Source organism: Lycium ferocissimum, chromosome 2, assembly GCF_029784015.1.
Source record: "Lycium ferocissimum isolate CSIRO_LF1 chromosome 2, AGI_CSIRO_Lferr_CH_V1, whole genome shotgun sequence".
Classification (NCBI taxonomy): Eukaryota; Viridiplantae; Streptophyta; class Magnoliopsida; order Solanales; family Solanaceae; genus Lycium; species Lycium ferocissimum.
Window position 1 is genome coordinate 47,856,018 of NC_081343.1, and position 26,738 is coordinate 47,882,755.

Here is a 26,738-nt window from a genome sequence, read left to right on the forward strand (position 1 = left end):
CGCTATAAACTATGATTTACTTATTTGTAAGATAGTATAAGAAATATTTATAACAAAGTTACTTTTACCAAACATATTGAAGGATTATATTAAAAAATAATTATCATTGATTTTAAATCATGTCCAAATAGTTCTGTAACATTTTTTCATTTTATTTTATTTTATATCGAAACTAAAATTTGGAACGTGTTGATCCCTTAATGTTATATTTTTAGCAAAAAACTTTAGATAAAATTCGCATTTTAAATCATAATTAATTTAAATGTAAAAATTTATAAATTATAACTTACTCATTTATATTTGATAAGTATATTACAACAAAGTATAAGATAATAAAAAAGTTTTGATGATTTTTATAAACTTGTGAGGTTTTTATGTTCATAAAAAAAAATATAACTTCAAAAATTCAAATTACATATTCAAATATAATTTAATCTCATGATTTAACGTCATGATTTCAAATCATGTCTAAACTCTTTCTTTAGTGTGCAAGCGGTAGATTTTGCTTTCCATCAATGACCAATTAATGCTTGCCAGACATTTGGTGTGGTCAAATTTCCTCCACTCGTGGCCCATGCACAGGCTGTCATGTTAAGAATGACCATTAATATGGCTAAACTACCTCAATATCCCTTTCATCTCAAAATTAGTGTCGCTAGGGCTGAACATAAATATCAAAAATTAAAAAATCAGATCGAATCGAACCGAACTTCAAGTAACTCGTATTTGTTAGGTGCTTCTTGAGAATTAAACAGTATTAAGAAGAAACTAAGATATATTTGAAAATAATACTCCCTTCGTTTCAATTTATGCGTTACCGACCATTTATATTTAGAAAAGAAATAAAAACTTTTAAAACTTGTGATTCAAAATAAGGCTTGAATATTTGTGTGGCTGTAAATCATTTCATAAAGTAAATTTATTTTCAAATTAGGAAAGAAGTTATTTATTTTAATACGGATTAAAAAAGAATTCATATAAATTGAAACAGTGGGAGTATTATTTTTATCTTGAACCCTAAAGCGACTCTTATTTGAAACGGTTGGAGTAATCATTTAGCTCCAAGGGCTAAAAGAAAGCTAAAAAAGAGTTTTAAGGCAGAAAGAGATTCCTGGTGTATAGGTCATTTATTTATGAGTGGACCTAAAAGAGGAAATTGAATTATCAGTAACAGGAGAAGAGGACATGGAATGACTAGACTTTTAGTTGGGATCTAGACATGAAAGGTTCGGTAAAGCTGGCCCTCTAGTAGCAACAAAATTAAAGACCGTATTAGGACTCGCTTGGCCATAAGAATTACTCTATTTGTTTTTTTTTGGGTTTTTTTTTCATTTTATTTAAAAATTAGCGTTTGGTTATGAAATCAAATTGCATTTAAAATTTTGAAAAACACCTAAAACTCTAATTTCACTTTCAGCATATTCAAACAATCAAATATTTCTTTGCAAAAACAATAACCCAACAGAACTTCAACTTCAAAAATTTCAAATAAAGTGAAAAATGTTTGATTTCTATGGCCAAACGCCGAAAATTTTTAGGGAAAATGACCTTATAATACTACTTAAGACTTTATATTACAAAACATAAGGATACTTTTCTTTATTTACAAAACATACCAACAAAATTACAAAGTATACTAGATTTTAGTTTAATGGGATCCCACGATTTTAGGCTTTTTGAAAGGAAAAGAATCTGATTTTAAATGTGAGCTTAATTTTAGGATAGACCAATCAACTTCTTCTACTTTTTAAAAATATTTCTCTCTCTCTCTCTCTCTCTCTCCCTCTCTTCCTCTCCTTCTATGATAGACACCATTTCCAGACCTAAAATTCATCCTCTCTCCTAGAATAAATTTTCAAATCAATATTACAAAGTATTTTTTATTACTGACCTATGTATTAATTTATATAAATTTTGATTTATGTGTAATCATTGTGTGTTTGAAATCTTTATATATTACATAAACTGTAGTTTTCAAAAAATGTTGAAAACTAATATATGTATGAAATGTGTATGAAATTTGCTATATATCATTTAGATGTATGCGGTACAATGTGTATGAAATGCGAATAAATTCGATATGAATTAGTGAATGAAATGTGTATGGAATCTGATTTGTATCAATCAGAACACTTATTATACATATATACTTTCTCATAATCTATACATACTTTGATCAGAGTTTATACAATTTATATGTACTTTATCATAATCAAAATATACATACAACTTTTACACATATTTCATACATAAAAATTATAACGAATTTATACAGTTATACATATTGCATACAAAAATTTATACATATTTATTTTCTGGTGTATGAACTTTGTATGGGATCTGATTTGTATCAATTACAAATTTATTATACATATTTTCTCAAAATTTACACATACTTTGATTATAATTTTTACAATTTAAATTTACTTTATCATAATCAAAATACACATACGATTTTTATACATGTTTCATCTATAAAAATTATAACAAATTTATACAGTTATACATATTGCATACAAAAATTATATATATATGTTTTCTGGTGTATGAACTTTGTACATAAAAATTACCGATTAGAATGGAATTTTTGTGTAAAAGTTGGAGAAAATTAGGGAACAATATCTCTTAATTTTGAATGGGGAGAGAAAAGTGGATGAAATAAAAAACAAAAGTTGGAGAAAATCAGGGAACAATATCTCTTAATTTTGAATGAAGAGAGAAAAGTGGATAAAATAAGGAAAACAATTAATTTAATGTGTTTTATTTACTTCTTTTTAATTTACCTAATTCGTATAGATTTTGTAACAAATCTATTGATATATTTTGTAAACTGAAAAGTATCGTCATGTTTTATAAATATACCCACTCACTATGTACATATATGTTTTTTGCCCAAAATTTTATGATGGTAGAGGCCCAACCAACAAAAGTTGTATGAGGCTCCATTCATTGCTTGATAAGTGAAATTTCGGGTCCCATAAGTAATTTTGTTTGCCTACCCTTTCTCTCTCTTATATGCTCTTCACACTTTATCATTTTCCTTCTTTTTACTTTTTCTTTTTTTTTTTACCTCAAGTAAAATAGCAAGAGAAAAAGGTACCATGTGGTACCCTTTTTTTTCTTTCTTTTTTTCATTGAGCCATACAATTTCGTTGTTCAACCAAACATTTAGTAGGCGTTTGGCCATGAAAATCAAATATTTTTTTTTACTTTATTTAAAATTTTGAAGTTGGAGTTGAAGATAGAGTTAGGTTCGGTTATATTTTTTACAAATAATATTTAGTTGTTAAATGTACTGAAAGTGAAAAAAATGAAATAACTTAACTTTAAAATTTTCTTTTTTTACCCTTATCGAAATAATTTATATTCACATAAATGTTTTAAGTTTGTTAGACCGCAATTTTAAAAAATCTTCATTTTATTTTGTGACTATATTTCTCTCTTCTTTTTTTAAATTTTACATTAGAGGTGGATTATTTATGGGGTAGCTGGGAATTATGATGAATTCAGCTTTTGACAAATTGGGGATCTTTTATTGTTGGTTAATAAGATCTTTTTGACAACTTCTTACGCCAGCTATGTGTGTTTCCATGTCTTGTTAAGGGGTCGGATGAAATTGGACCTGTTCTGAAATCTAGTCTAGTATTATAATTGGCAATAGCTTAGACGTAACAATAATTGACTTTGCTACCTATATTGCTACCTATAAAAAGATTATTTCCCTACACAATAATTGACTTTGCTACCTATAAAAAGATTATTTCCCTACACACTACGTGTTTGCTTCTTATATACTCACTCGATTCAATTTATGTGAAGGTGTTTGATTGACCAAAAATTTAAGATTGAAATCGATAAATAAGCTATAGATACTTTTTTGGGCTATATTTCAAGGGTAAAATGAAAAGTTAAAGTTAAATTGTTAATAAATATAAAAATGTCACCATTTTTCTTGGGACATGACTAAAAAAAAGAGTCACATAAATTTGGACGGCGGGAGTATGATATTAGTTTTCGACGAAATGCAGTTTGGTTTTTTATATTGAAATGTATATTTTGCTAGTTTAATAGGACTTGATTAGTAGTAATAGTATTTTTGCCGAACCCGGTATAACAAGTTTCATGTTAAAGAATGAGATTAGGAGCTGTTCTAATTCTTTTACAACTGGACAATTGTGACCTGGACTTGTATGTTGGTTTTTAATAAATTTTGAACTGGTTTCTAGTAAATAGGTCCGCGCTTCGTGCAGATATAAAATGTAAAAATATCTTACAAATATGAAATAAAATTATCAATAGATTAGTAAAATAAAGGTGTAAATACTATCGCCTGCACTTAATTTAGACATTTGTTTCACCAAGAAGATGAATTTGACATCAAAAATATACAAAATAGTAGAATTAACATGATAATAAGAATAAAAATGATAGATTTACTGAAAACGAATGAAATATGAAGAAAAAGGAAAACAAAAAGAGAATAAGAACATAGCACGTGTTTGTTAGTGCTGAATTTCTATCTAAGAGTGTCGACTTTATACAAAAACGAAAAAAATTATAATTTTTTTAAAAAAAATACAATCCCACAAGCACTTACTTTCCAACTAATAAAACGAAACTAAAAGCGCAATATAATAGTCCTACTCTCAGTAGTGCGTAAAGCCACGCTTTTGTAACCTATCAAAATAAAACATAATAACGATGGAGCTACTTGGCTATATTATTTTATTCTGTAATAATTATATTTAGCTGGATCAAATACGACTACTTCAATCATTGAGCTTGAGCAACTACATGATGAACTTGATAGAGAGATCAAGAAATGTAATCAAGATTCAATTACTAATAAAATGCCAATTTTTTTAAATACTTGGTTCTTACTTGATAATTCATCTTCTTAATTATATACGTGATTACAAATAAAAACTGCTTCTAATTTATATTTATATAAGATTTTGAATATCTCAATGGCCAAGGATTCTATTTATCTTTTTTGTCCTATTTAACTTTTTTTCTTTCATTTTGTTCATTCAACATATTTTAAGATCTCAAATTAATACTCTTTAAGTACCTGGTTCGAACCAAAAAGTCTATAATGTAAGAAAAAGAAGGCGTTTAAACATTTCAAACACAAATAGCGAGAGATGTCTTTTGGCTCCGATCTAAGCATTTATTTGCCAATTAATTTTGAGTAACCACTTGCCCATTACTGTCACTAAAGTGCTCCTTCAAACATAATGTAAATCCACTCTAAACCATTTCGATAATAAAGACAAGTAAAGCTTTGGAGGAAGAGATCCTATAAGAAGATCATAACCAAACGGGTGAATCATCAAGTCACTAAGTCATGTAGAAATTCATATTATTTTTTTTTTAAAATACAACCCCATAAGCACCTACTTTCCAATTAAGAAAACGAAAGGAAAAACTAAAAGCGCAATATAAAAATAGCAGTAGTGCGTAGAGCCACGATTTTGAAACCTATCAATTTTTTTTGAAAATTCTCATGATAATTAAGCAAACAAATGCGTTGAATAGAATAGGAAGGAGAGATTTTTCATGAAATGTCTATAATCTGATTACCATCCGAGTATTCTGATTTTCAAGATTTTGATTCTTCTCACCTCAAGTTATGAATAAGACGATTAGAAGTCACATTTATTTAAAAATTTGAGCAGAATACTGTCATCATAATTTTATTTTACCTCACTACTTGTGTAACATATGAACAATATGAATGTTAAACGAAAAAAAAAAAAAAAAAAAAAGAGAAGATTATGATCAACAATTAAATAATTGATTGTAGGATAAAAAGGGATGATGAAACTTTTTTGATCTTCCTGGAAAATAAAGTTTGCACCTTCCGCACGAACCGGCAATTCAAGCAGATGTATCTTTGGCTAGTAAGGACTTCATACTAGGACACATAGTTGTGCTTCTAAAATCTACGTACAAAGAAGAAAGCAATAGTATTAATTTTAATAAATTGTGTCATGATAATTTCAAAAATGAAGCGGAAGGCTATAGCAAATGAAAATAGGAGACATACCGTGAAGCTTCTTTTCGGTATTTGTAGTGTTCAAAGGTAGATATCAAAAAAATACACAACATAATTATAAAGAAGAAAATGGAATTCAAATATATTTATTAAGATGTAATGACACCATTATGTTCATCTAGGCCGTTTCACAATTCCTTTTGGAAAGAAGGAATTAAACATATAATGCTATTTAATAGGAGATTAATGGGAAATAAAGGCCATAGAAAATAAACTTTCGGTTTTTTTTTTTTTTTTTTTTTTTTTTTTTTGTAAGAGAATAAAGAAAGAGAAGAAAGAGAGTCAAGAAATGACATAAATGGCAATTATGAGAAAAGATACGTTTTTTTTGGGAGGATTTTAGGACAAGAAAATAGATAAATAGTGATGCTGGCCAATGAGACATGCCACATCACCTTGGTCATTCCTAGCTTTATATTATATATAGATTGTTTTTGGACTAGCAAACTTCTTTATTAGGACCTATTCTTAAAAACCAGAATAGTGTTCGTGTACTCCATAAGGACTTGGGCGGGATCGGCATTTTAATGCACCACATGATACAATTTATTGATAGTTCTTTGCTCAAAGAACTCAACCTAACACTATGCAATACTCCCTCGGGATAAAAAAAAAAAAAGAGTCCACCTAGCCTCTTTTTTCTTGGATCAAAAAAAGAGTCCACTTAGCAAATCAAGAAAGAATTAATCTTGTTTTTTCATATTTGCCTCTATTAAATATTGTATGATCAAATCCCAATGCCTATTTAATTAGGAGTAGTTTAGTCAAATTACCTATTTTTGTCTAAGAGTTAGTATTTTCTTAAGGGGTGTGCAAATGGCTAAGTGGACTCTTTTTTTTATCCGGAGGGAGTATTATTTGCACATTGTTGTCATCACAACCTGACTTTAAGTAACTTAAGACCAAGACATAGGGTGTGTTTGGTACGCAGGAAAATGTTTTCCTAAAAAATATTAACAAGTGGGTTTCTTACTTATTTTCTAATGTTTGGTATGTAAGCAAGAAAACATTATCGTAAGAGCTTTTATATGTAATCTATCAAAATGCTATAGGGTGGGATGGGTAGGGAGTGGGTGTTCGGGGGTGGTGGGAGGTGGGATGATCAAGGGGGTGGGAGTTGGAGGCGTTGGGTGGGTGGGGAGGAGACAATAAACTTGGAATGTCACTTATGGCTTAAAAAAAGCAGCTTATAAGCTGAACTGAAAACAGCTTATAAGCCAAAGAAAATAAGTTGGGGAAGCCAAAGAAAATTAGTTGGGGCCCAACTTATTTTCTTTGGCTTATAGGTTGTTTTAAACTTTATGTTTTTTTTTTGTTTCAAGCAAATCAAGCCGACTTATTTTTTTGGGGGCATTTATTTTAAGCACAAAATGGCCTATGTTCTCGCTTACCAAACACTAAAAATTAAAACAAGTACAAGTTGTTTTCAGCAACTTATAAGCTAAGCCAAATGGACTCTTAAAAACATTAACCACATTTTTGTTTGAACGTTATTCGGATCTTGCCAAGTGATAGCGAAGGAGTTGTTATTTGATTTCCATGACGGTTAAGATTATGCCCAGAGAATCAATTGAACACTCGTTTGAAAAGTTAGCAATTAAATGTGAGGGGTTAGGGCACAAAATGCTTCGGATTTGACATAATGGATTACTCCAGTGATAAAAGGTGCCTATACGGTTTTTGACAATTTTCCCTCATTAGCTAATTTTTGCGTTGATATGTCTCAAGGCAACAATTTAATACTTTGATTTGACCATTTTCTTCGTCTGAGAACAACGGAACAAGTGTGTTGTTGGACTCATTTATGGAAAAATATTCTTGCCAAATTTTATTGATAAAAATGGGACTCTAGCTATGACTATTTTTGTGCTTGTGCCTTGAACTATCCCTTTGTAATCCCTTGTAACCTTTTTCCATAGGGTAATAGATAGGAATAGATGTTTATATCTTCTAGTAACTCTCATATTTTAACAACGCAGAAATAAATCCTCTAGGTATGCTAACAAATAACAAGGAAGCAGGGGCGCATCTATGTAACTATGTTTAAGAGTGGGAATGCCATGCCAGCTGGACGTCTCGGTTGAAACTCTCTATATATAAGAGATAATATAAATACTAATAGTGCCACCCGGAGTAACGAGCGAGTGCAAGGTGTCAGTGGTAAAGAGCCAGGTTTACACTCCAGAGTTGCGAGTTCGATACGTTCTGGTACACTCTGCATTTAGGACTTTAGCATACTGAACTGGGACACACAGCAACTTGCTACTATGCTTCGTGGCATACCAGTTAGAAGCTTAATTTTGCTTGTACTGGTCAGAGGTTCAAACCGAACCACAACTTGAACACACGTTTTAGCAAATATTTAAGCGAGTCTTTGTTATTAAAATATTTGTGGTCAAGTAGAATTGAACATAGACCTCTTCTAACTCAAGCGGTAACTCCACAACTTGAACATACAATTTACAGCTATTGAACTTAGAATTGTAGGGCTTTACCATTAGTAAGGGAGCCCTTCCAGAAATTCTCGACGGCCAGGGCAAAACCCTGGCCGAAGAGGGGGTTTGGAAATAGTTTTCAACCAGCAATAGACGCGCCTCGGTTAGAACCTCACTAGCTGCGTCATTGCCCCAAGCGCAAAGATGCTTTGTCTTTGGCAGTAGCCTTGGCTTATATAGCCCTCTGCTTCATCCACTTTCTTATACAATGCCGATATGGGACGCTGGTAACCTCTCAACAATAACTGTGACACACTGACACTCAATAGTAGTTTTTAAATCAGAAATCACTTGCTAAATGGAGATCTAGTTGGAAAGGAAAGTATGGCAGATATGTATAATTTTCTAGGCTTTTAATTCCCAGCACTTCTGTTCTTTGCCTTCAACTTTTGGTTTAACATTAAGAAAATATCTTTTGCTGGATATCCTGTAGCCGCTCCATTGTCCAGGGATATGCTCATGTTGACGTTACACGAGGGACTATGAATATTCACGTCACATAGTAAAGCTAGATCATTCTAAAATAACTTTTCATGACTAGGAACAAATACATCGTAGATATAACTTATAAGCATACTAATGTCCCTCTTTCCCAACCCCCTCTACACTTTTGGCTGTTACTGCCAATTTGACATTCTTTAATATTGATCTTCATGCCTCAGTTTATGTCATTTGTTTTAAGGTTTTTGCAGTAGGCATGGAGTTTGTACCTAGGGGCAAGAGGATCTGGTGATGGAGACGGGGACGAGGCATGAGTACACCATGCTTCTGAAGCCTTTCCTTCTGAAGCCTATTCTATTTGTCATCCGTGTGTACAGTGGCAGAGTCATCCTTGTCCACGCTAGAAAATTACATTGTGTTGATAGGTAAAATATATTTTTTAGAGTAATATACTATGTGGTGATCGCTTTGGATTTACTGTTTTCATTTCTTTATATTTTGACTCCCGTTAATGAAAATTATGGTTCTGCCGTTGTAACTATACACCCCTATCAATGACTATTCACATGATGGACATTTCTCCTGATATTGATAACTATGACAGTCAGAGGCGGATCTATGTAGAAGGGTGGGAGTGTCGCGCCACCCAGACGTCTCAGTTTAAACTCTGTATATATGTGCAAGAAATAATATAAATATTAATTGTGTCACCGAGAGTAACAAGCGAGCGCAAGGTGCCAATGGTGAAAAGTTAGATTTACACTCCAAGGTCGCGAGTTGAATCGATTCTGGTACACCTTTTAAAATTATTTTAGCATGCTGCACTTAGGACTTTAGCATACTTAATTGGGTCACACAACAACTTAATAAACAATGCTTTCTGGTGTGCTGGTTAGCTTAATTTTGCTTATTATACTAGTTGGAGGTTTGAACTACAACTTGAACATACTTTTGGCAAATATATAAGCGAGTTTTACTGTTAAAAAATTGTGGTCAAGTAGAATTGAACATAGACCTTTTCTAACTTAAGGCTCTTCCTTGTTACAAAACCGATGATGAACGTAATTTGTTGCTTATCTTCTATAATTATTGACACAAGTGGTGTGACACCCCTCCACAACTTGAACATAATTTTCCCCAAATATTTAAGCGAGCCATTATTGCTAAAAAATTGTGGTAAAGTAGAATTGGACATAGACCTCTTCTAACTTGAGACTCGGCCAATGAGCTAAGGCTCTTTCTTGTTTACAAAACTGAAGATAAATATAATTTGTTAGTTATCCGTTGTAAGACAATTGGTCTGGCACTCGGAACTTCTAAATCATGGATCCGCCTCTGCAAAGAGGCATGATAATTCCTGTAATTAAAGTGTGTCAAATCATCTAAGCACCCCAACCAGAAAAGTAATACTAATGTGTGTCCAAAATTGAAAATCCTAAGACTCAAATCCTAAACAAAAGGGGAAAACCGAACGTGCACACACATATACACACACGAGTCTGAAGCCTAAAGGGCACATTTTTTAAGCAGAAAAAAAAAACGGATAATGAAATTTGAGACAAACCAAATGGGGTTTATCTCAGTCCCATTTACGAGTTATGAAATATCTAACGGCCCATGCCAAATGACGTTTGGTTTGTGGGCCCTTGTAATTTAATAAAACAATATTTAGAAGTCGTAACTAGGTTACGGCTTGCAAGTTGCAACTGTTAAATTTTTATATTTAACAACTCATGAAGTGGTAAACGAGTTACAATTAGTTTTTTTTACAAAAATATTTAGATGGGGCTTTATTCGAAGAGGAAATTTTTTAAAGAACTCCAGTGGGTGGAGTTATACTCCGTACGGTGCGATTACGAGGTGTTATGTCGTTGCCATGGTATTCTGGTGGTCCAAGGACGAGATTATTGTGGCTTTATACAAGGAGATGTTGGAGTTGGAGAAAATTCTAGCCCTCCACCATGGGGACCAAGGAAGAATGTTGGGAAGTGTTGGAAAATCAAAAGTTGCACCGTGATTATTTCTATCCAACCTTGCTTGGAAAATCAATGTCGGTGGGTGGCCGATATTGCTTGGACCACTCAAAGATCATGCCAATGACATGTATAACACCTTGTAGTTGCATCGCTTGGAGTATAACTTCACCCACTGGACCTTTTCTTTTGAAAAGAAATAATCATCTTTTGTGAATAAGGTCCTGTCTAAATAATTTTAAAATAAATTTAACAGCAACTCGTGCACCACTCCACGAGTTGTTAAATAATTTTAGTTGCAAAAAAAAATTAACAATTGCAACTTGTTGCTTAATTTCAACTTGCAAATAAATTATGGTATATATATTACAAGGACTAAGGGGTCCTTTGGTTGTTGGCTAAAAATAAATTATTGATGTATTATAATCAGCATAACTTATACAATATTTGGTAGCATTTTAGTTGATATAAATAAATTCAGCATACCAAGTATCGTGTTTGGTTACTGGTTTACAATCCCACATAACTAATACATGTATAAGCTATTAGCTAATCTATGTATAATTACCAACAAGGGTTGTGATGTCGTGGCTGGTACTACTCCATCCTTAACCAAGAGGCCTCGAGTTTGAGCCCCCTTGGGTACGGAGTCACCATTGTTAGGGAATGCTTTGCCCCCCAATGTGGAACTACCCGGCACGAATTCGGATTTAGTCGAGCCCAATGTGGGTACCGGACACCCGATGGGAAACCACACGAAAAAGAAAAAAAAAGAATCTATGTTTAATTATATGCAAAGTAGAAGATGAAATAATCAATCCATGAACAACTAAACCCTTCATAACTAATCTTTATATTACTAATACCCGAATAACTCCAATCAGCACCCAATGGCAAACTTAAAGGACCAAAATTATTAAGTGCATATTTAAGAGACCATTTTAAACCTACTCTCAAACATAATGGACCATTTTTGTCACCTGAAAAATAAAAAATAGAAGTGTTGGGTTAAAAGTGTGAATTTGGAAGTCTTCGAAGAGTTAACATCTCTTCCTTTCAACTCTTTCAAATCAAAGAGAGGGAAAGAGTTAGAATTTAGAGAGGATATGACAGAAAAATGGACAAAGAAAAGCATTAAACCTCATAAGGAGTCGTAAATGTTGTTTAAAAGCAAGAATATCTGTTCAATATACAGGACCATCTCATTTTTTCACTCATTTCACTATACAGAAGAGGTTTTAGCATCTAAATTAGCTCCAATTTTGCAATCTTGCAATCATACAGATAATCTTAGTTCTGTTCTTCGAATAGGGAAACAGGTTCATGCCCAAGTAACTATAAATGGAATTGACAACTTGGGTATTCTTGGTACAAGAATCTTGGGAATGTATGTTTTGTGTAACAAGTTTATTGATGCCAAGAAATTATTTTTTCAGCTTAAATTGTGTTATGCTTCCCCTTGGAATTGGTTGATTAGAGGGTATACAATAATGGGTCGTTTTGATCTTGCAATTTTGTTGTTCTTTAAAATGTTGGTTTTTGGTACTTGCCCTGATAAATACACTTTTCCTTATGTGGTTAAAGCTTGTGCTGGTTTAAATTCTGTTAATTTAGGTAAATGGTTACATGGGATGGTACAAAGTTTAGGTTTTGAGGATGATGTGTTTGTGGGCAGTGGTTTTATTAAGTTTTATGCTGAGAATGGTTGTTTGGATGATGCTCGTCTTTTGTTCGATAAAATGACTCAGAGAGATAGTGTTTTATGGAATGTGATGCTTAATGGCTATGCTAAAGATGAAGAGTCAGTGAATGATGTGGTTAGGTTATTTAGGGAAATGAGGAAAAGTGAAACTAAGCCTAATTCAGTAACATATGCTTGTGTTCTTTCTGTTTGTGCCTCTGAATCGATGGTTAAATTTGGTTGTCAGGTTCATGGGCTTGTTGTGAGATGTGGGTTGGAAATGGATTCTCCAGTAGCCAATACATTGATTGCGATGTATGCGAAATTCTGTTCTTTGTTTGATGCACGCAAGATATTTAATTTGGTGCCACAAGCAGATCGTGTGACTTGGAATGGAATGATTGGAGGATATGTACAGAACGGGTATATGGATGAGGCACTGGAATTATTTCAGGAAATGGTAGCTACCGGTGTCAAACCAGACACTGTCACCTTTGCCAGTTTGCTTCCCTTAGTTTCTATATCAGAAGATATATACCAAGGGAAGGCAATGCATGGCTATATTATGAGACATGATGTATCTATGGATGTTTTCTTAAAGAATGCCATTATTGATATGTACTTCAAATGTGGGAATGTTGATGCAGCATGCAACATATTTAACTGCAGCGCTGCGGTGGATGTTGTTATCTGCACTGCTATGATTTCAGGATTTATTCTTAATGGCATGAGTTCTGATGCCCTAGATGTTTTCCGATGGTTACTTAATAAGAAGATGAGGCCCAATCCTGTTACTCTGGCAAGTACATTACCAGCTTGTGCTAATTTGGCTGCTTTGAAATTAGGCAAGGAACTGCATGGTATTATTGTTAAGCGCAGTTTTCAAGGAATACTTTATGTGGGAAGTGCGGTGATGGACATGTATGCAAAGTGTGGAAGACTGGATCTTGCTCAACAGGTGTTCAGAAGGATGTCTGAAAGAGATGTTGTTTGTTGGAATTCAATGATCACGAGCTGTTGCCAGAACGCTGAACCGGAATCCGCCATTGACTTTTTCCAACAGATGGGTGCAAATGGGGCCAAATATGATTGTGTCACCATATCCAGTGCTCTTTCTGCATGTGCAAATTTGCCAGCTCTCCATTATGGGAAAGAGATCCATGGCTTCATTATGAAAAGTGCATTAAGCTCTGATCTTTTTGTGGAGAGTGCGTTAATAGATATGTACGCTAAATGTGGGAACTTGGAGGTAGCTTGGCGTGTTTTTGACATGATGGCACACAAGAATGAAGTAACATGGAATTGTATTATTGCAGCTTATGGAAATCATGGCCGACTTAAGGAATGTCTGTATTTGTTTCATGGAATGAGAAAAGATGGATTCCAGCCTGACCATGTCACTTTTCTCGCGATCATATCTGCCTGTGGCCATTCTGGTCGAGTTGAAGAAGGAAAGCACTATTTCAATTGCATGACTAAGGAATATGGGATTACACCCCGAGCGGAGCATTATGCATGCATGGTTGACTTGTTTGGGAGAGCTGGCCTTGTGGAAGAAGCATTTGGCGTGATTAAGAGCATGCCATTTGCTCCAGATGCAGGCATATGGGGAACATTACTTGGGGCTTGTCGTTTACATGGCAATTCTGAGCTTGCTGAAATGGCGTCTGAGCATCTTTTGAGCTTGGACCCGCATAATTCAGGCTACTATATGTTACAATCAAATCTACATGCTAATGCCGGTAAATGGGATATGGTTTCTAAAATTCGTCATATGATGAAGGAAAGAGGAGTGCAGAAAGTACCTGGTTACAGCTGGATTGAAGTTAACAATAGCACTCATACTTTTGTTGCTGCAGAGACAAGTCACCCGCAGTCAGCTCAGATATATCATTTATTAGATAATCTTCTAATGGAGCTGCAAAATGAGGGTTATGTTCCTCAAATGAATCTGCAAATACAACAGTCAATATCCGCAGAAGGCTGTTGATTCTTGACTAAATTCACTACTAACCACAATGAATAGAGCTTAGCTTGGGCACTGTATCCACACTTCAGGTAGCATAGACATTTCATATTCGTGTTGCGCCATTAATTAATTTATATTCGACTACATTTGAAAAGGGAATAATGATCTAAACTGGGGGAATTCTTACTTCTTCTGACATGTACCATTTTAGTCGTTTGTTTTCTGGTTCTTTCATTTGCTTCATTCGTACAGAATACAGAGAAATGGGCATTTGTAACAAAACTGATATCCATGAAGTTCATCAGTTTTCTTGCGCTTCTGTCTTATGTCTCTCAATTGCATGACCTGAGGATTATACCCTTTACTCATTCTATCCCAGAATTCCAGTAAAAGTAGTGAAAAATGTTGGTGGATATAGCAGGTATTCAATAGAATATTCGAGGTGAGCACAAGCTGTGGCGACACCACCGTAATAAAGAATGCACTAATACTCCTAGTAGGGAGAAATTTGAGCACTAACTCACAGCTATAAAATGGATTAGAGCATACTTGAGAGGAAGATGTTTTCCGCGAAAAAAATCATTTTTGGTGTTTGGTATGACTGATTTTGCTGTTTATGCAAAATATTTTCCATCAAAAGGAGGGAAATCACTTTCCTCGCTCATGAGCAGAAGTCATTTACTATTTTGATTGCGATCGCTAAATTTAGCTCTTGACTGTATTTGCAGATTTAATTGATGATCTACCCACATTCAGTACTTCTTTTTTTTTTTTTTGGTTTGCAATACACATTTTTTTCTATTATTTTTTTCGGTATTTTTTCTCTTAATTGGCGCATCGCGCGGGCCGCGGGTACGTATACTAGTTAATCTCTAATGCTCAAAAGTTTCATGAAAACAATCTCCCGTTGATATTAATATTAATCTTTAGTATATATTTTTTCCAAAAAAAAATACTTTCTATTTATCAACCAAATACCACAAAACATTTCCAAAAAAAATATCTTCCATGAAAAACGATTTCCGTGATACCAATTACATTCATAATTTGTAATCCCCCTCAAGTTTAGTCATGGCTATTCGTGTCTGACTGTGTCAGCCTTATAAGAAACAGATAAAACAGAGCACGAATAGTTTTAAATGAATGTTCTGAACTTCATGGTCGATTGACAGCATTATGTAATGATAAAAGGCTAAAGTCATAGATGGACCCTCGAACTTGTCCTGATTTTTCATTTAGACCCCCCAACTGAGGGTCGTATCATATGAACCCTTCAAGACATCTGTTAATGTGCCATTTAAACACAAAATTAATATGTGTTAATGTGCCATTTAAACACAAAATTAATATGCAACAACACACAAATGGTGCGTGTAATTCACTCTTGCTGATGTGGTAAAAAAAGCCAATGAAAAAGAGACATGTGGCGTTTAATTCCACATAATCCAAATATAAAAATAAATACAAAGATATTTGTTTTTTCAACATTGAAATTAAAAAACAAAAAGAAAAAGGCAACTATCTCCCTCCTCATTCATGTTCCCAATCCCTTTTTCTCTCGTCTGCACACTTTCATCCGCCATTGACGACCAAGGTTCCCAATTTCTTCTTCCTTTTCATCCGCCTTCACACTAACCTTCACTTTTTAATCCACAAATACCTCTCCTTTATCCCTTTTAATTCATTAAAAATTTCATCGTTTTTCTTCAATCATGAGATACAAACATGATTCAAGTATTTCTGGTTCTTCTTCGTCCTCGTTCAGTGAAGGTTGTGGCAATGGAGTGTCGGGGTGGCGTGTATGGTGTATGACTTGGTGTTTTAGGGGTGTTATCTTTGAAAAAAATTGAACAAAGTTATTTTTTGATCAAAAATGGTATTTATATATAGTGCTAACAGGGCGGTATGATTTTTGATAGACGAATATTGACTAATTTTAAATGAATGTTGGCGGAGATGATGGTAGTTTGGTGGAGGCAGTTATGGCGGCAGTGGATCTCTGATACCCAATTTCTTATTGTTGGTGATATTAAATTATGTTTATAGATGGGCTATCTAACTTTTTTTTGCTGTTGATGTTTAATTTTGATTATGTGGGTGTAAGGTGTTAGTGGAGCAATCAAGAAGTGAAATATCGGTGGCTTCAAAATTTTTGAAGAGCAAAAATATTATGGAGATGGGTGGGCTTGGTTCTGGAGGAAAACCATGACGGTTTGGTGGTAAAGCCGGTGGTTTTGGCGGTGGAGTCAGTCAACGACGACGGGTGAAGAGAAGATGAAACCAAGGAGAAATAGAGAATTGTGTTTTTCTTTTAATTGTTTTTTCTCTCGTTGACACTTGTCATTGGGACCCATGTCAACAACATTATTAATGCAGTTCACGCTCTCATGAGCAGTGTGCAACACGCATAGTGCCAAGCTGGCCTGAGGTGTCTAGGTGACACAGTAAAAGTGATCTTAAAGAGTTTAAATGGTAGCAATCTCACTTGGGGGGTCTAAATGAATTTTATGGACAAGTTTGAGGGTCCATTTATGACTTTGGCCAATGATAAAATGCAAAGATTATGGATAACACTCATAACACATAGTAAGTGTATGAGATGATATCCCCGTCCTTTAATTTTCACTCTAGTTGACCTCTTGTCTCCATCCCACTATGAGTATCATAGTTAAAGTAGAGAGCAAGTAAATAACCCGAAATCATTTTTTAAATTCACTCCATCATTTAAACTCGATCCAACTAATAACCCATAAGATCCCCTTATTCCCCAATACGTAGGTTTGGAGTTTGAGGGAATTGGCGGAATAAGGGTATCTTATCGATTATTATTTAGTTGAATCGGATTTAAATGATGAAGTGGGTTTAAAAAATGATTTCGGGTTATTTAAGGATGAGAGGGGTATTTTTGACCCAAACCAAAATAAGTTCGAAAGATATTTTTAACCCTTTTTCCAAAGTAGAGGGGTATTTTTTACCCTTCTCCCTTATTTTAACGCGTCTATTGGAATAGATGTACTTCTTGCAAGATGATGCCAAATTGTATGTTAGGTAACACGCTAGAAGACTTGTTATCTTGCTTCTAAATACATATTCATATTCGTATTGACTTTTCCTTTCCTATACTCTGTCTTGAACCTCCACAAAAAAGAAAAATCTCTCGAGTATTTAGAGCACTTATTCTAATTGATTGAACAATTTGACACCACAAAGAAAAAGAAAAAAACTAGTGGCAAACTAAAACATATGAAATGATGGAATTTAAAGACCAAAAAAAGAAAAAACGAATCCATTACACAAAGGAAATGCTTCTTTACCACAAATTGAAAACCCACAATAAGAATATTAGTCCATTATTGTCCTCCTTTCTTCTCTACCACATTTCTTCAATGAAGAATGTGCTTTTAGGAGATGATTTAATGCAACCCAGAAGCTAGTAAAACTTTTTCTAGAAGCAATTATTAACAAGAGGAAAATGGTAAATACATATTGAAGATATACTTAAAGTGGTAAGATTCTTGCTTCCATTCTAGAGTTTACATGTCCCATCGCTAGCTATTCAGTGAAACCTAGTGATTGAGGTAACAAATAAAGCAAAGAGGGAACAAAATAATTGAAAATATCAATTAGGAGAGCCGAGACTGGTTAATGTTTCACAAAAAATCAAATGGGTGCCTGTTCCCTGATTTTACCAATAAGGGAAATTATGGGGAATATAGTTTCTTAATTTTTAGTTTCTCTTCCACAAGGTCATATCATCTACTAATTTTAGAACTGGAACTTATATGGTCGTAAATACTATAGTACAATATATCTTAAAGTAATTAAAAAAACTTCAATTAAAATAGACATATGATTTACATGGCACTAATCTGCGTTTAACTGGTACTCCTACTTAGGAACTTTAATTTATATATATAAAGTATACTATATATAAATGACTTGATATTACAATGAGTGAATTCAGAGACGGAGTTAGAAATTTATATGAGAAGATACGATAAAATAATAAAATACAACATATGTGATAAAATCTATGATCTAATATTTAAAACATTTTTTGGATTTCCTTTGCCACTTCAATAAGCTTGTTCTTTCCTTAATTATATCAAGTGGATATTCAACTTCTTATACATAATTAGCAAATTCATTTTCGCCTTATTTACATCTTCTCTCCACTTAACTTCAACTTCTTATACATAATTAGCAAATTCATTTTCGCCTTATTTACGTCTTCTCTCCACTTAACTCCCAAAGACGTAGCTACATATTCCAAAGAGTAGTCAGTTAAACATTCTTCGCTTAAACACTCTTTAATACCGTTAGCAAATTCTTGACTTTGCCACTGCCAGCTGATGACGGCGCTAGCTTTACTTACACGGTGCAAGTTTCAGCGCTGCAACGCTAGTGTTCCACCACACGCATAGCCTGGCGCCAGTTTTCTGTGCCGAGGATGGCATCAAATTCCAGTAAGTTAGGAGTCACGGCTTGAGAGCCGCTTTCGCCTACGATTTTAGCTAGCCTATAGCATTATATTACAACAGTAAATACTACTATTTCATAGACCGCATTACAAATGTTCTTCTTTAGCTATTTAGTCCTTTCATCAGATAATTAAGGTACAACAGAAGTGAACAGTAAGAAAAATCACATAGTATATAAAATCGCTATATCATCATTTTATTTTATTTAAATTGTAGTAGGTCATGAAAGATCATTCTCATCTTAAACAACGGTGTGAGCACTTGATTTTTCCTTTAAATTGAATATACTTATACCAATAGCTTTCCTTAATATATGTAATTAATTAAGCGGATGGTAAAACAATACGAATTACTAAAACTTTCAATTGCAGCAGAGGATGATACTAACAGAACATACTTGATACTCCTATTACCTATACAAAAAGGGAAGAGCACAATATCCATAAGCAATAAGTATAAAGAAGAACTGATTTATACTTATACTATCATTTACATGATCCTACTAAGCTAATTAATTCCAAAATTCAAAATAATTAAAGCAATTAACTACCACATGCAGCTTCAAGCTCTTCTCATGTTTTAATCACAAATAGTACTAGGCCTATCTCCTCCTTTTTCTTCTTGCTCCTGAAAATGCTTCTTAACATTCCTTCTTTTCTTCTTCTCATAACCAATCCCCCTCGCCTTCGCTTGCGTGTCTCTCACTTCCCTCAAATACAACCTCACTGCTCTTGCACCAAATGGATTCGTCTCAGTCTTTCCTCCATTCTCTTCAAATGCAGCGCGTAGCCTACCAATAAGCGCGTCAAGGCTACCCCACGCTTGTCTCAACGGACACGTGCACGGTGCTGGCGGCTGAGGGTGTCCAAAAAACGGACAAGAACAGTTATGAACCTTGGTTTTCCCGAACTGGTCTAAATACTTCAAGAATTCAAGAATGTTGGCTCCACTACACCTTGATAGTAGTAATGGTGGTTTGTGGTTTTTTAAGTATTGTCCGAATGAGTTCCAGTCTCGACGTTTTTGTAGCTCGTATCGGCTTACTGTTGGTGATGAAGGTGGTGGTGGTAGTAGTGGAGGTGGCGTGGGTGGGGAGAGGTTTTCTGAGAGTGAAGTCATTGTACTATACATGCCTAATAACATGGCTAGCTCTGGAAATTTATGTTTGTTTGTAGGGGACTTTTTTGTTGTTCTTATTGGAGGGTGTAGGCCTCACTATATATAGGATGTGAGAGAGATCAATAATTTTACTTGTTAAGGGAGATGATTTGATTTACGTATATCATATGCTTTAAAAGTCAAACTCTTCCTTAATTTTGAATAATAATCATTCTCCTCCATTTATTCTAATTGACTTTTTTAGATTTCTATTTTACCTTTACATGATCAACTTATCTTTTTTTCTTTTACTTCATTTAAATCCTGATTATTTATCTCTTTAATCTATGTAACAATTTCCTGTGAAAAATAATTATTATTTTCGAGATGAAAAAAGAAAAATGAGAAATACTAATTGAGTATATAACTTAATGCCGTTCTATAATAAAATAAATGAGAAGAATAAGAATGTCTTTTTTATTAATAATAATCAAAACTCTAATATTTATTTATAGAAGTAAAAATTATAGGTAATAATAACTTTATAAATATATTTTAATGCAGGTAATACAAAATAATTAATAAAAATAGAGGTATATTCTATAACAAATTCCTAAAAGATTATCTATTTATATTATAAATGAATTTAGAATAATAATTTTAAATATTCCATTAATGACAACCAAAACTCGTTTATATATTGATAATAAAGAATAAGAGAGAAGTGAAACTTAAATACACACACACACATGTAAAAATAACAGGTACTATGTTTGTGTATATATTTAAAATATCAATCAGAAAAAGTAACATTAGATTTTGTGATAAATTCATCAAAAGGATTATTCTACTTTTATAATATGAATTTAAATAAAAATCTATAAATACCTAGGTTAAAAAAATAAATTTTATATAATATAAAAAGGTATTACATAGATGGAGGATTGTAAATGTCAAAGATAAAATAGATATTGTGTAGGATAAAAGGGGAAGAATGTATATTGCTCATAGTTAAAGGGGGAGTTTGATTTTTAAAGCAAAATTGAGGGTGAAAATCTATTGTGTAATGACACGAAGAAATATACACTTGTAAAGTGCGTAAATTTTTAGTTACATTGTTTCTTTCTTTTTAATAACCTTTCTTTTTTTTTTTTCTTTTTTTTACCCCTCCCTTAGGAACTCCCGTTTTTGCTCACTATCCCTGGGTGACTCTAACTCATAATTTTCAGGTTGAAGGCAGAGAATGCTTACCATTTGAGCAACTTCTCTTGTCCTTTTACCTTATTGTTCGGTTGCACATTCGTGTGAATAAAAAATAAAAACTTATCCACATTGGGTGTTTAATTACACCAATCCAATGATGCATGACATGTGTTTGTGTATACATAACTATCACATATATATATATATATATATATATATATATATATATATATATATATATATATATGCACTTCATTAAATCACTTAACATAGTAACTAAATTGATTTGATATAAACACTCGGTGCGGATAAGTATTTACCATGTTTGAATCAATGTGATACGTCTTTATTTCCTTTTTTATGAAAAAAAATGATGTTATATTTTTATTTATAAATGATTTAGATTTAAAATTCTTATTTATTCATAGCTATGCATATATCTATGATTTATTTAGATCATGATTTAAAAAAATTTATTTTCTTAAATTATGTATACAATTAAACACCATCAAATAAATTGAGATGAATGAAGTATAATATATCATAAAAAAGGAAGTAATGAAGAAAAATTTGAGATCAACTTATTCAATAAGTTGGAGGGCACTTAATTCGAATTTTAAAATGTTCTCAAAGAATATAAAAGAGGTCATGTTTAATGTAGGGAGGCCAAAAGTAGTGTAGAATAAAAATCAGTTCGGAGTCAAAAAGATATACACAAGACTTTGTTTTATGGTCTAGCTAATTATGACAACGGATTCAGGATTTTCACTGAGGAGGTTCAAAAGATAAAAATATAGTGCATAAGATTTGAATTTGGAACCCTAAGTTGAATTTTAAATCACCTAAATCACTAAACCAGCCTCTTCTCCTGTGTTCAAGGTGTTCAAAATCTATATATATATATAATAAAAAGATATAAAAATACCTTATACAAACAATGTAATTTTTTACCGAGATCCGCCCCTATGAGGGTAATATAGTGTGATATTAGCTGTTTCATACGATGGATACTGATTGTTATGCAAAAATATTACATAAATCATTACTAAAGGTTTTTTAAACTTAGAAGTTCTGAATTTTCTTAGTGGTCGTTTGGTGCATGGCCAAAATTACCTCGGGATTATAATCCCGGGACTAATTTATTCCATATCTTGGGACTATTTTATACCATATAGGAGAATAGTCCCAGGATAAGTGGTATAAGAAGGTATATCCCAGCTTATACTATGAGATGCATTTTATATTTTATTGAGATAAATTTATATCTTTTACCAGATATAATATAAAAAATTAGTGCTAGAATATCTCAGCTTATATCATGCACCAAACGACCCCTTATACTTCAATGTAAACGACACATAAAAGTGGGAAAAAGTAAAAAGACAGTAGACTTTCATAGAGGGAAAAAAAGTAATGGAGGAGAAAGAAAGAAGACGGACAAAGAAGATAATGGAGGAGGGGCCAAGGAGTGTTGACAAAACAAATATCACTTCAACTAGTCTTGTCAAATATAACTTCAATCGTTGTCTTTTCAAAATCAAAGCTTTGGTGCATTCATCTTTCTGTTTCATGCTTTTCTTCCCTTCCTTTTATCCGTGTGACAGTGGGTTAACTTGTTTTGACCAGCAAGTGCGCCTCTGTGCAAACATCGCATGGAATGTTTCGTGTGGTAATATTTTTTTGTTTTGTTTTTTTATCTTTAAGTTTTTTTTCCTACATGATATTCGCATTGGAATCCGATTATAATCGAATTTGAACAGTGGAGGGTCCATATTTGGGAAAAGAGCTTCCTACTGAGGTTTTTTCCATACAAATAGCTCGAACTCAAGATCTCTGATTAAAGGAGGAGATCCCATCCACTGCGTCACATCTTTTGATGATTTTTTATTTTATTTACAATTAGAATACAACAGCAACATACACAATATATCCACGAGTATAGTGTATCCAGACCTTACCCTACATTGTGGAGGTAGAGAGACTGTTTTTCAGAAAATCCTCAGCTTGGGTGCACCAGACAATGTAGTACTAAACTAGGAGTGTGTGTATATATATATATACACTAGATGGTAGCACGGGGCCCAACACTTTGGATTATTGTGTATCTACGTATATGTAGTTGTATTTGGATAGTGATAATATATATATATATATATATATATATATATACTATGTTCAAAATACGATTTATATAACATTGTAGTTTGTGCTCCGTATCTAAAGCTTTAATATATTCGTATTTTCTACGAAAATTTATTAATATTTTTTAAAAGAGAAGACTTGTTTAAAAGAAAACTATTTTCCTCTCTTTGAGATAAAACAATAGCAATATTTAAGCATCAGTTGATACTTTCAATTTTAATTCGATTAATTTAAAGGTGTAAAATACTTATTATTTTTTATCAAATTTTGATTTGTATAATTCTAATTCTAATTATTAAATTAATTTTATATGTTTAAAACGAAACAAAATAGAAATTGATTTTTCTATTTAAACGAAGAAATGCTATTTTTTAATTTTTGATAAATATTCTCGGTTTAGCTCATTTTGCATGGTTTTTTAAGGAAACGTGTGTTATACCCCATTTAGACCGGGTTAAATTAGGTACAACATATTGGAGATTCCTATTCTGCTTTATTTTAGGAGTCGCCACCTAATTGATTTTAAGGTGAATTAGGGCACTTAATTGTTAACTAAGGTAAAGCTAACTAAACCTCCGTTAATGGTCGGCTTAATTTTCAATTCTAGGTAAGGGTTCTAATTATCCTAAAGGAAGGAGTTAGGCGTTTCTAGGATCCGTTAACTACAATTTAACCGCCAAACTTAGGTTAATTAATTAAGGTTAAATAAGGTGCCTAAATTTTAAGAAAACGGCTTATAATATTACTAAGATTTTGAAGAAAAATAACGTTGTTTGAAATAAGATTTAAAAATATGCTAAGGCTTTTCTAAAAAATGTCATTTTTAAAACAAGACTTGCACAAAAAAAGGGGACTTCGAATGTTACTTAAAGTAAACTATAAATATTGCTAAACTTTAAATAATAATGTTATTTTGAAAATGAGACTTGCAAAATAAATGATTAGCATATAAATAGAAGCTTTTAAGAGAAGATCTAGCAAATTTAACTTTAGGACAAAATTACATTATATGTGTATAGGGGTGTAGAAAATCTAGACTTATTTTATAAATAGAATGCAAAAGATGATGAGTTTTCTTTTCCTTTTTTACTAATTTATTCAACTATGCTCGGCTAAAAATATGTATAATTAGATGAATCTTGAAAACAATGTTTATAAAATATACTTAAGTTTATATTTGCGTATTAGTGACGTTTTGAAATGTATATGATAGTAAGAATAAAATATGATTCCCTCTACTTAAAATATAATCATGCTATTTTGCAAATCAATTATTCCAAATAAAATAAATATTAGATATTACACATAGTTTTCACATGAAAAGAAGAGAGTAAAACTTATGGAATTGATTGTTAGTCTTCCTTAAACTAACTACCCATTACTAAAACTAAACCTACTAATTCATTAGGATTTATCTAAACTGAGAAAACAAAACAGACAAAAAGTTAGTTGCATAATTAAATGCAAAATAAATAGAGGAATAGATAATTTAAATGGGCTCACCCCATTTTAAAAAAAGCTTCTGCAATTGTTATGGGTCATTGTTGGACTTTGGCCCAATAATAATTCTATCTCTCTCTTGTTATCTTTGTCGTTATGGGCCTTGGCCCGGCATTTTTGTACAAATTGGGGCGGACTCGATAAAAGTGTTTCGTTGGGCTTTAGCCCAACATCGAATGCGGGAGGAGACGAGTCCCAATTGGGACTCCTCGTAACTCCGGATATCATGCATAAGAAAGAAAAAAGAAGGATTAGTGATCTATTAATATTAGTATGATTAACAAGCAGTCTCAAAATAATTCGTACGCACGCCTACCAATAACTTTTAAAACGTGGAATCAAATGAACCTAAGTTAAATATTTTACTACTGAATTATACACCAAGACATAAACATTTAACTCATAGCATGTTTTCTAAACGCTGGACACGTCTTCGCGGGGTATTTAAAACAAAAAAGACCCCAAGCCAATGGATTTGTGTAAACGAGGCTGACAAACAAAGCAAAGTTAAAGGCCTAGTCCGAGGCCCCATTCATACAAGGCTCAAACGAAGAAAAACATCTTCTCACACCAATTAAACTCGATTTGAAATGAAGCATAAGAACCCGCTTAACTAACATTTAAATCCTCTCGTCAAAAAAAAGAAAAAATACAGAAACTAGCTAAGGCATGTGTTATCTCAATATACCAATCTATAACATCTAATGAGCAAGTAAGGTACACTGGGCAAGACTTATATTCGGCTGCTTGTTTGCCTTGATTCAATTTCCAGTTGAACAAACATATTTTGGACAGAATCATGACTCAAAAGTTCGGGAAAAGGAATAGAACATACATCCTTACAATAAAAGGTTCATATTCTAAAACCATAACTAAAAAAATAGCGCTCGATTAATCAAACATCCCATCCAACAAAAGGAAGTCAAGGAATCCTAACACTAACAAGATCAACAAACTCACAATAAGCTTAGTTCTTCTCAATAAAGATGAAAAAGTTATGAAACTAATGATCTAGCTTATCCTACTACTCGAAATGCTCTGAAAATGCAATGGGAATCTAAAAATGAGAAAGGGATTGTTGACAGTGAATAGTCTTGCTATAACAAGAGGGAGGAGAATACTCAAACAAATGAGTACTTAAAACTAAAAACCAGAATTTCGGCAGCTTTATTCTCAAATTTAGCAAAAGGTTGGGTTTTCAACAATTTTAAAACACAAAGAGAGACAAAAAGGGAATCCAAACTAAAATGTTAAACAATCTTAAAACAAAGCTGCTGGTCCAGGAAAACATTTTATCAATGAACCAAAGGAAGCTAGAATTAAATTTAGATCTTGGCAAAAGGAAAGAGAAAGGAAAAAAAATGGCTCAAGACCAAAATCTTAACAGAAAATGACAGCAGGCCCAACTTAACACATATTGAAATCTGAACACAAGTTAACAATCACTGAGAGAAAAGCTAGATCTTATAAAATCATGTTAACCTGTTTTGATCATTTTAAATAAGAATATCTTGAATGAGTTTACTAACTAACTTGTTAGGTAGGCACAGAAGCTGCACCAATGAACCAAATCAATTCATGCAAACAAAATGTCATTTGATGCAACAAAGCAGGGAGGAGGAGTTTAAGCTATTCCATATTAAGGTCATTAAAAACCAATTCCAACAAGAAATTTAGACATGAAGAAGACACATATG

General features: G+C 32.8%; 2 protein-coding genes and 1 non-coding gene across 3 annotated transcripts; 1 reads left to right on the forward strand and 2 right to left on the reverse strand.

Annotated features, from left to right (window-relative positions):
- Positions 1 to 8,545: 8,545 nt before the first annotated feature.
- Positions 8,546 to 8,699, reverse strand: LOC132048431 (U4 spliceosomal RNA). Its single transcript, XR_009412974.1, has one exon. It is a non-coding gene; the product is annotated as a U4 spliceosomal RNA (small nuclear RNA).
- A 3,303-nt stretch (positions 8,700 to 12,002) lies between these two features.
- Positions 12,003 to 15,068, forward strand: LOC132041396 (pentatricopeptide repeat-containing protein At4g21300). Its single transcript, XM_059432113.1, has one exon. It carries the CDS (start codon positions 12,125 to 12,127, stop codon positions 14,636 to 14,638), a length of 2,514 nt encoding a protein of 837 aa, XP_059288096.1. The 5' UTR covers positions 12,003 to 12,124; the 3' UTR covers positions 14,639 to 15,068.
- A 4,609-nt stretch (positions 15,069 to 19,677) lies between these two features.
- Positions 19,678 to 20,303, reverse strand: LOC132047667 (protein LIGHT-DEPENDENT SHORT HYPOCOTYLS 4-like). The gene has a single exon (XM_059438681.1). It carries the CDS (start codon positions 20,239 to 20,241, stop codon positions 19,678 to 19,680), a length of 564 nt encoding a protein of 187 aa, XP_059294664.1. The 5' UTR covers positions 20,242 to 20,303.
- Positions 20,304 to 26,738: the final 6,435 nt, after the last annotated feature.

What these genes read in the sequence shown, in the direction of transcription:
- LOC132047667 (XM_059438681.1), bottom strand. Translation starts at nt 20,241, where the DNA reads ATGTTATTAGGCATGTATAGTACAATGACTTCACTCTCAGAAAACCTC.
- LOC132041396 (XM_059432113.1), top strand. Translation starts at nt 12,125, where the DNA reads ATGTTGTTTAAAAGCAAGAATATCTGTTCAATATACAGGACCATCTCA.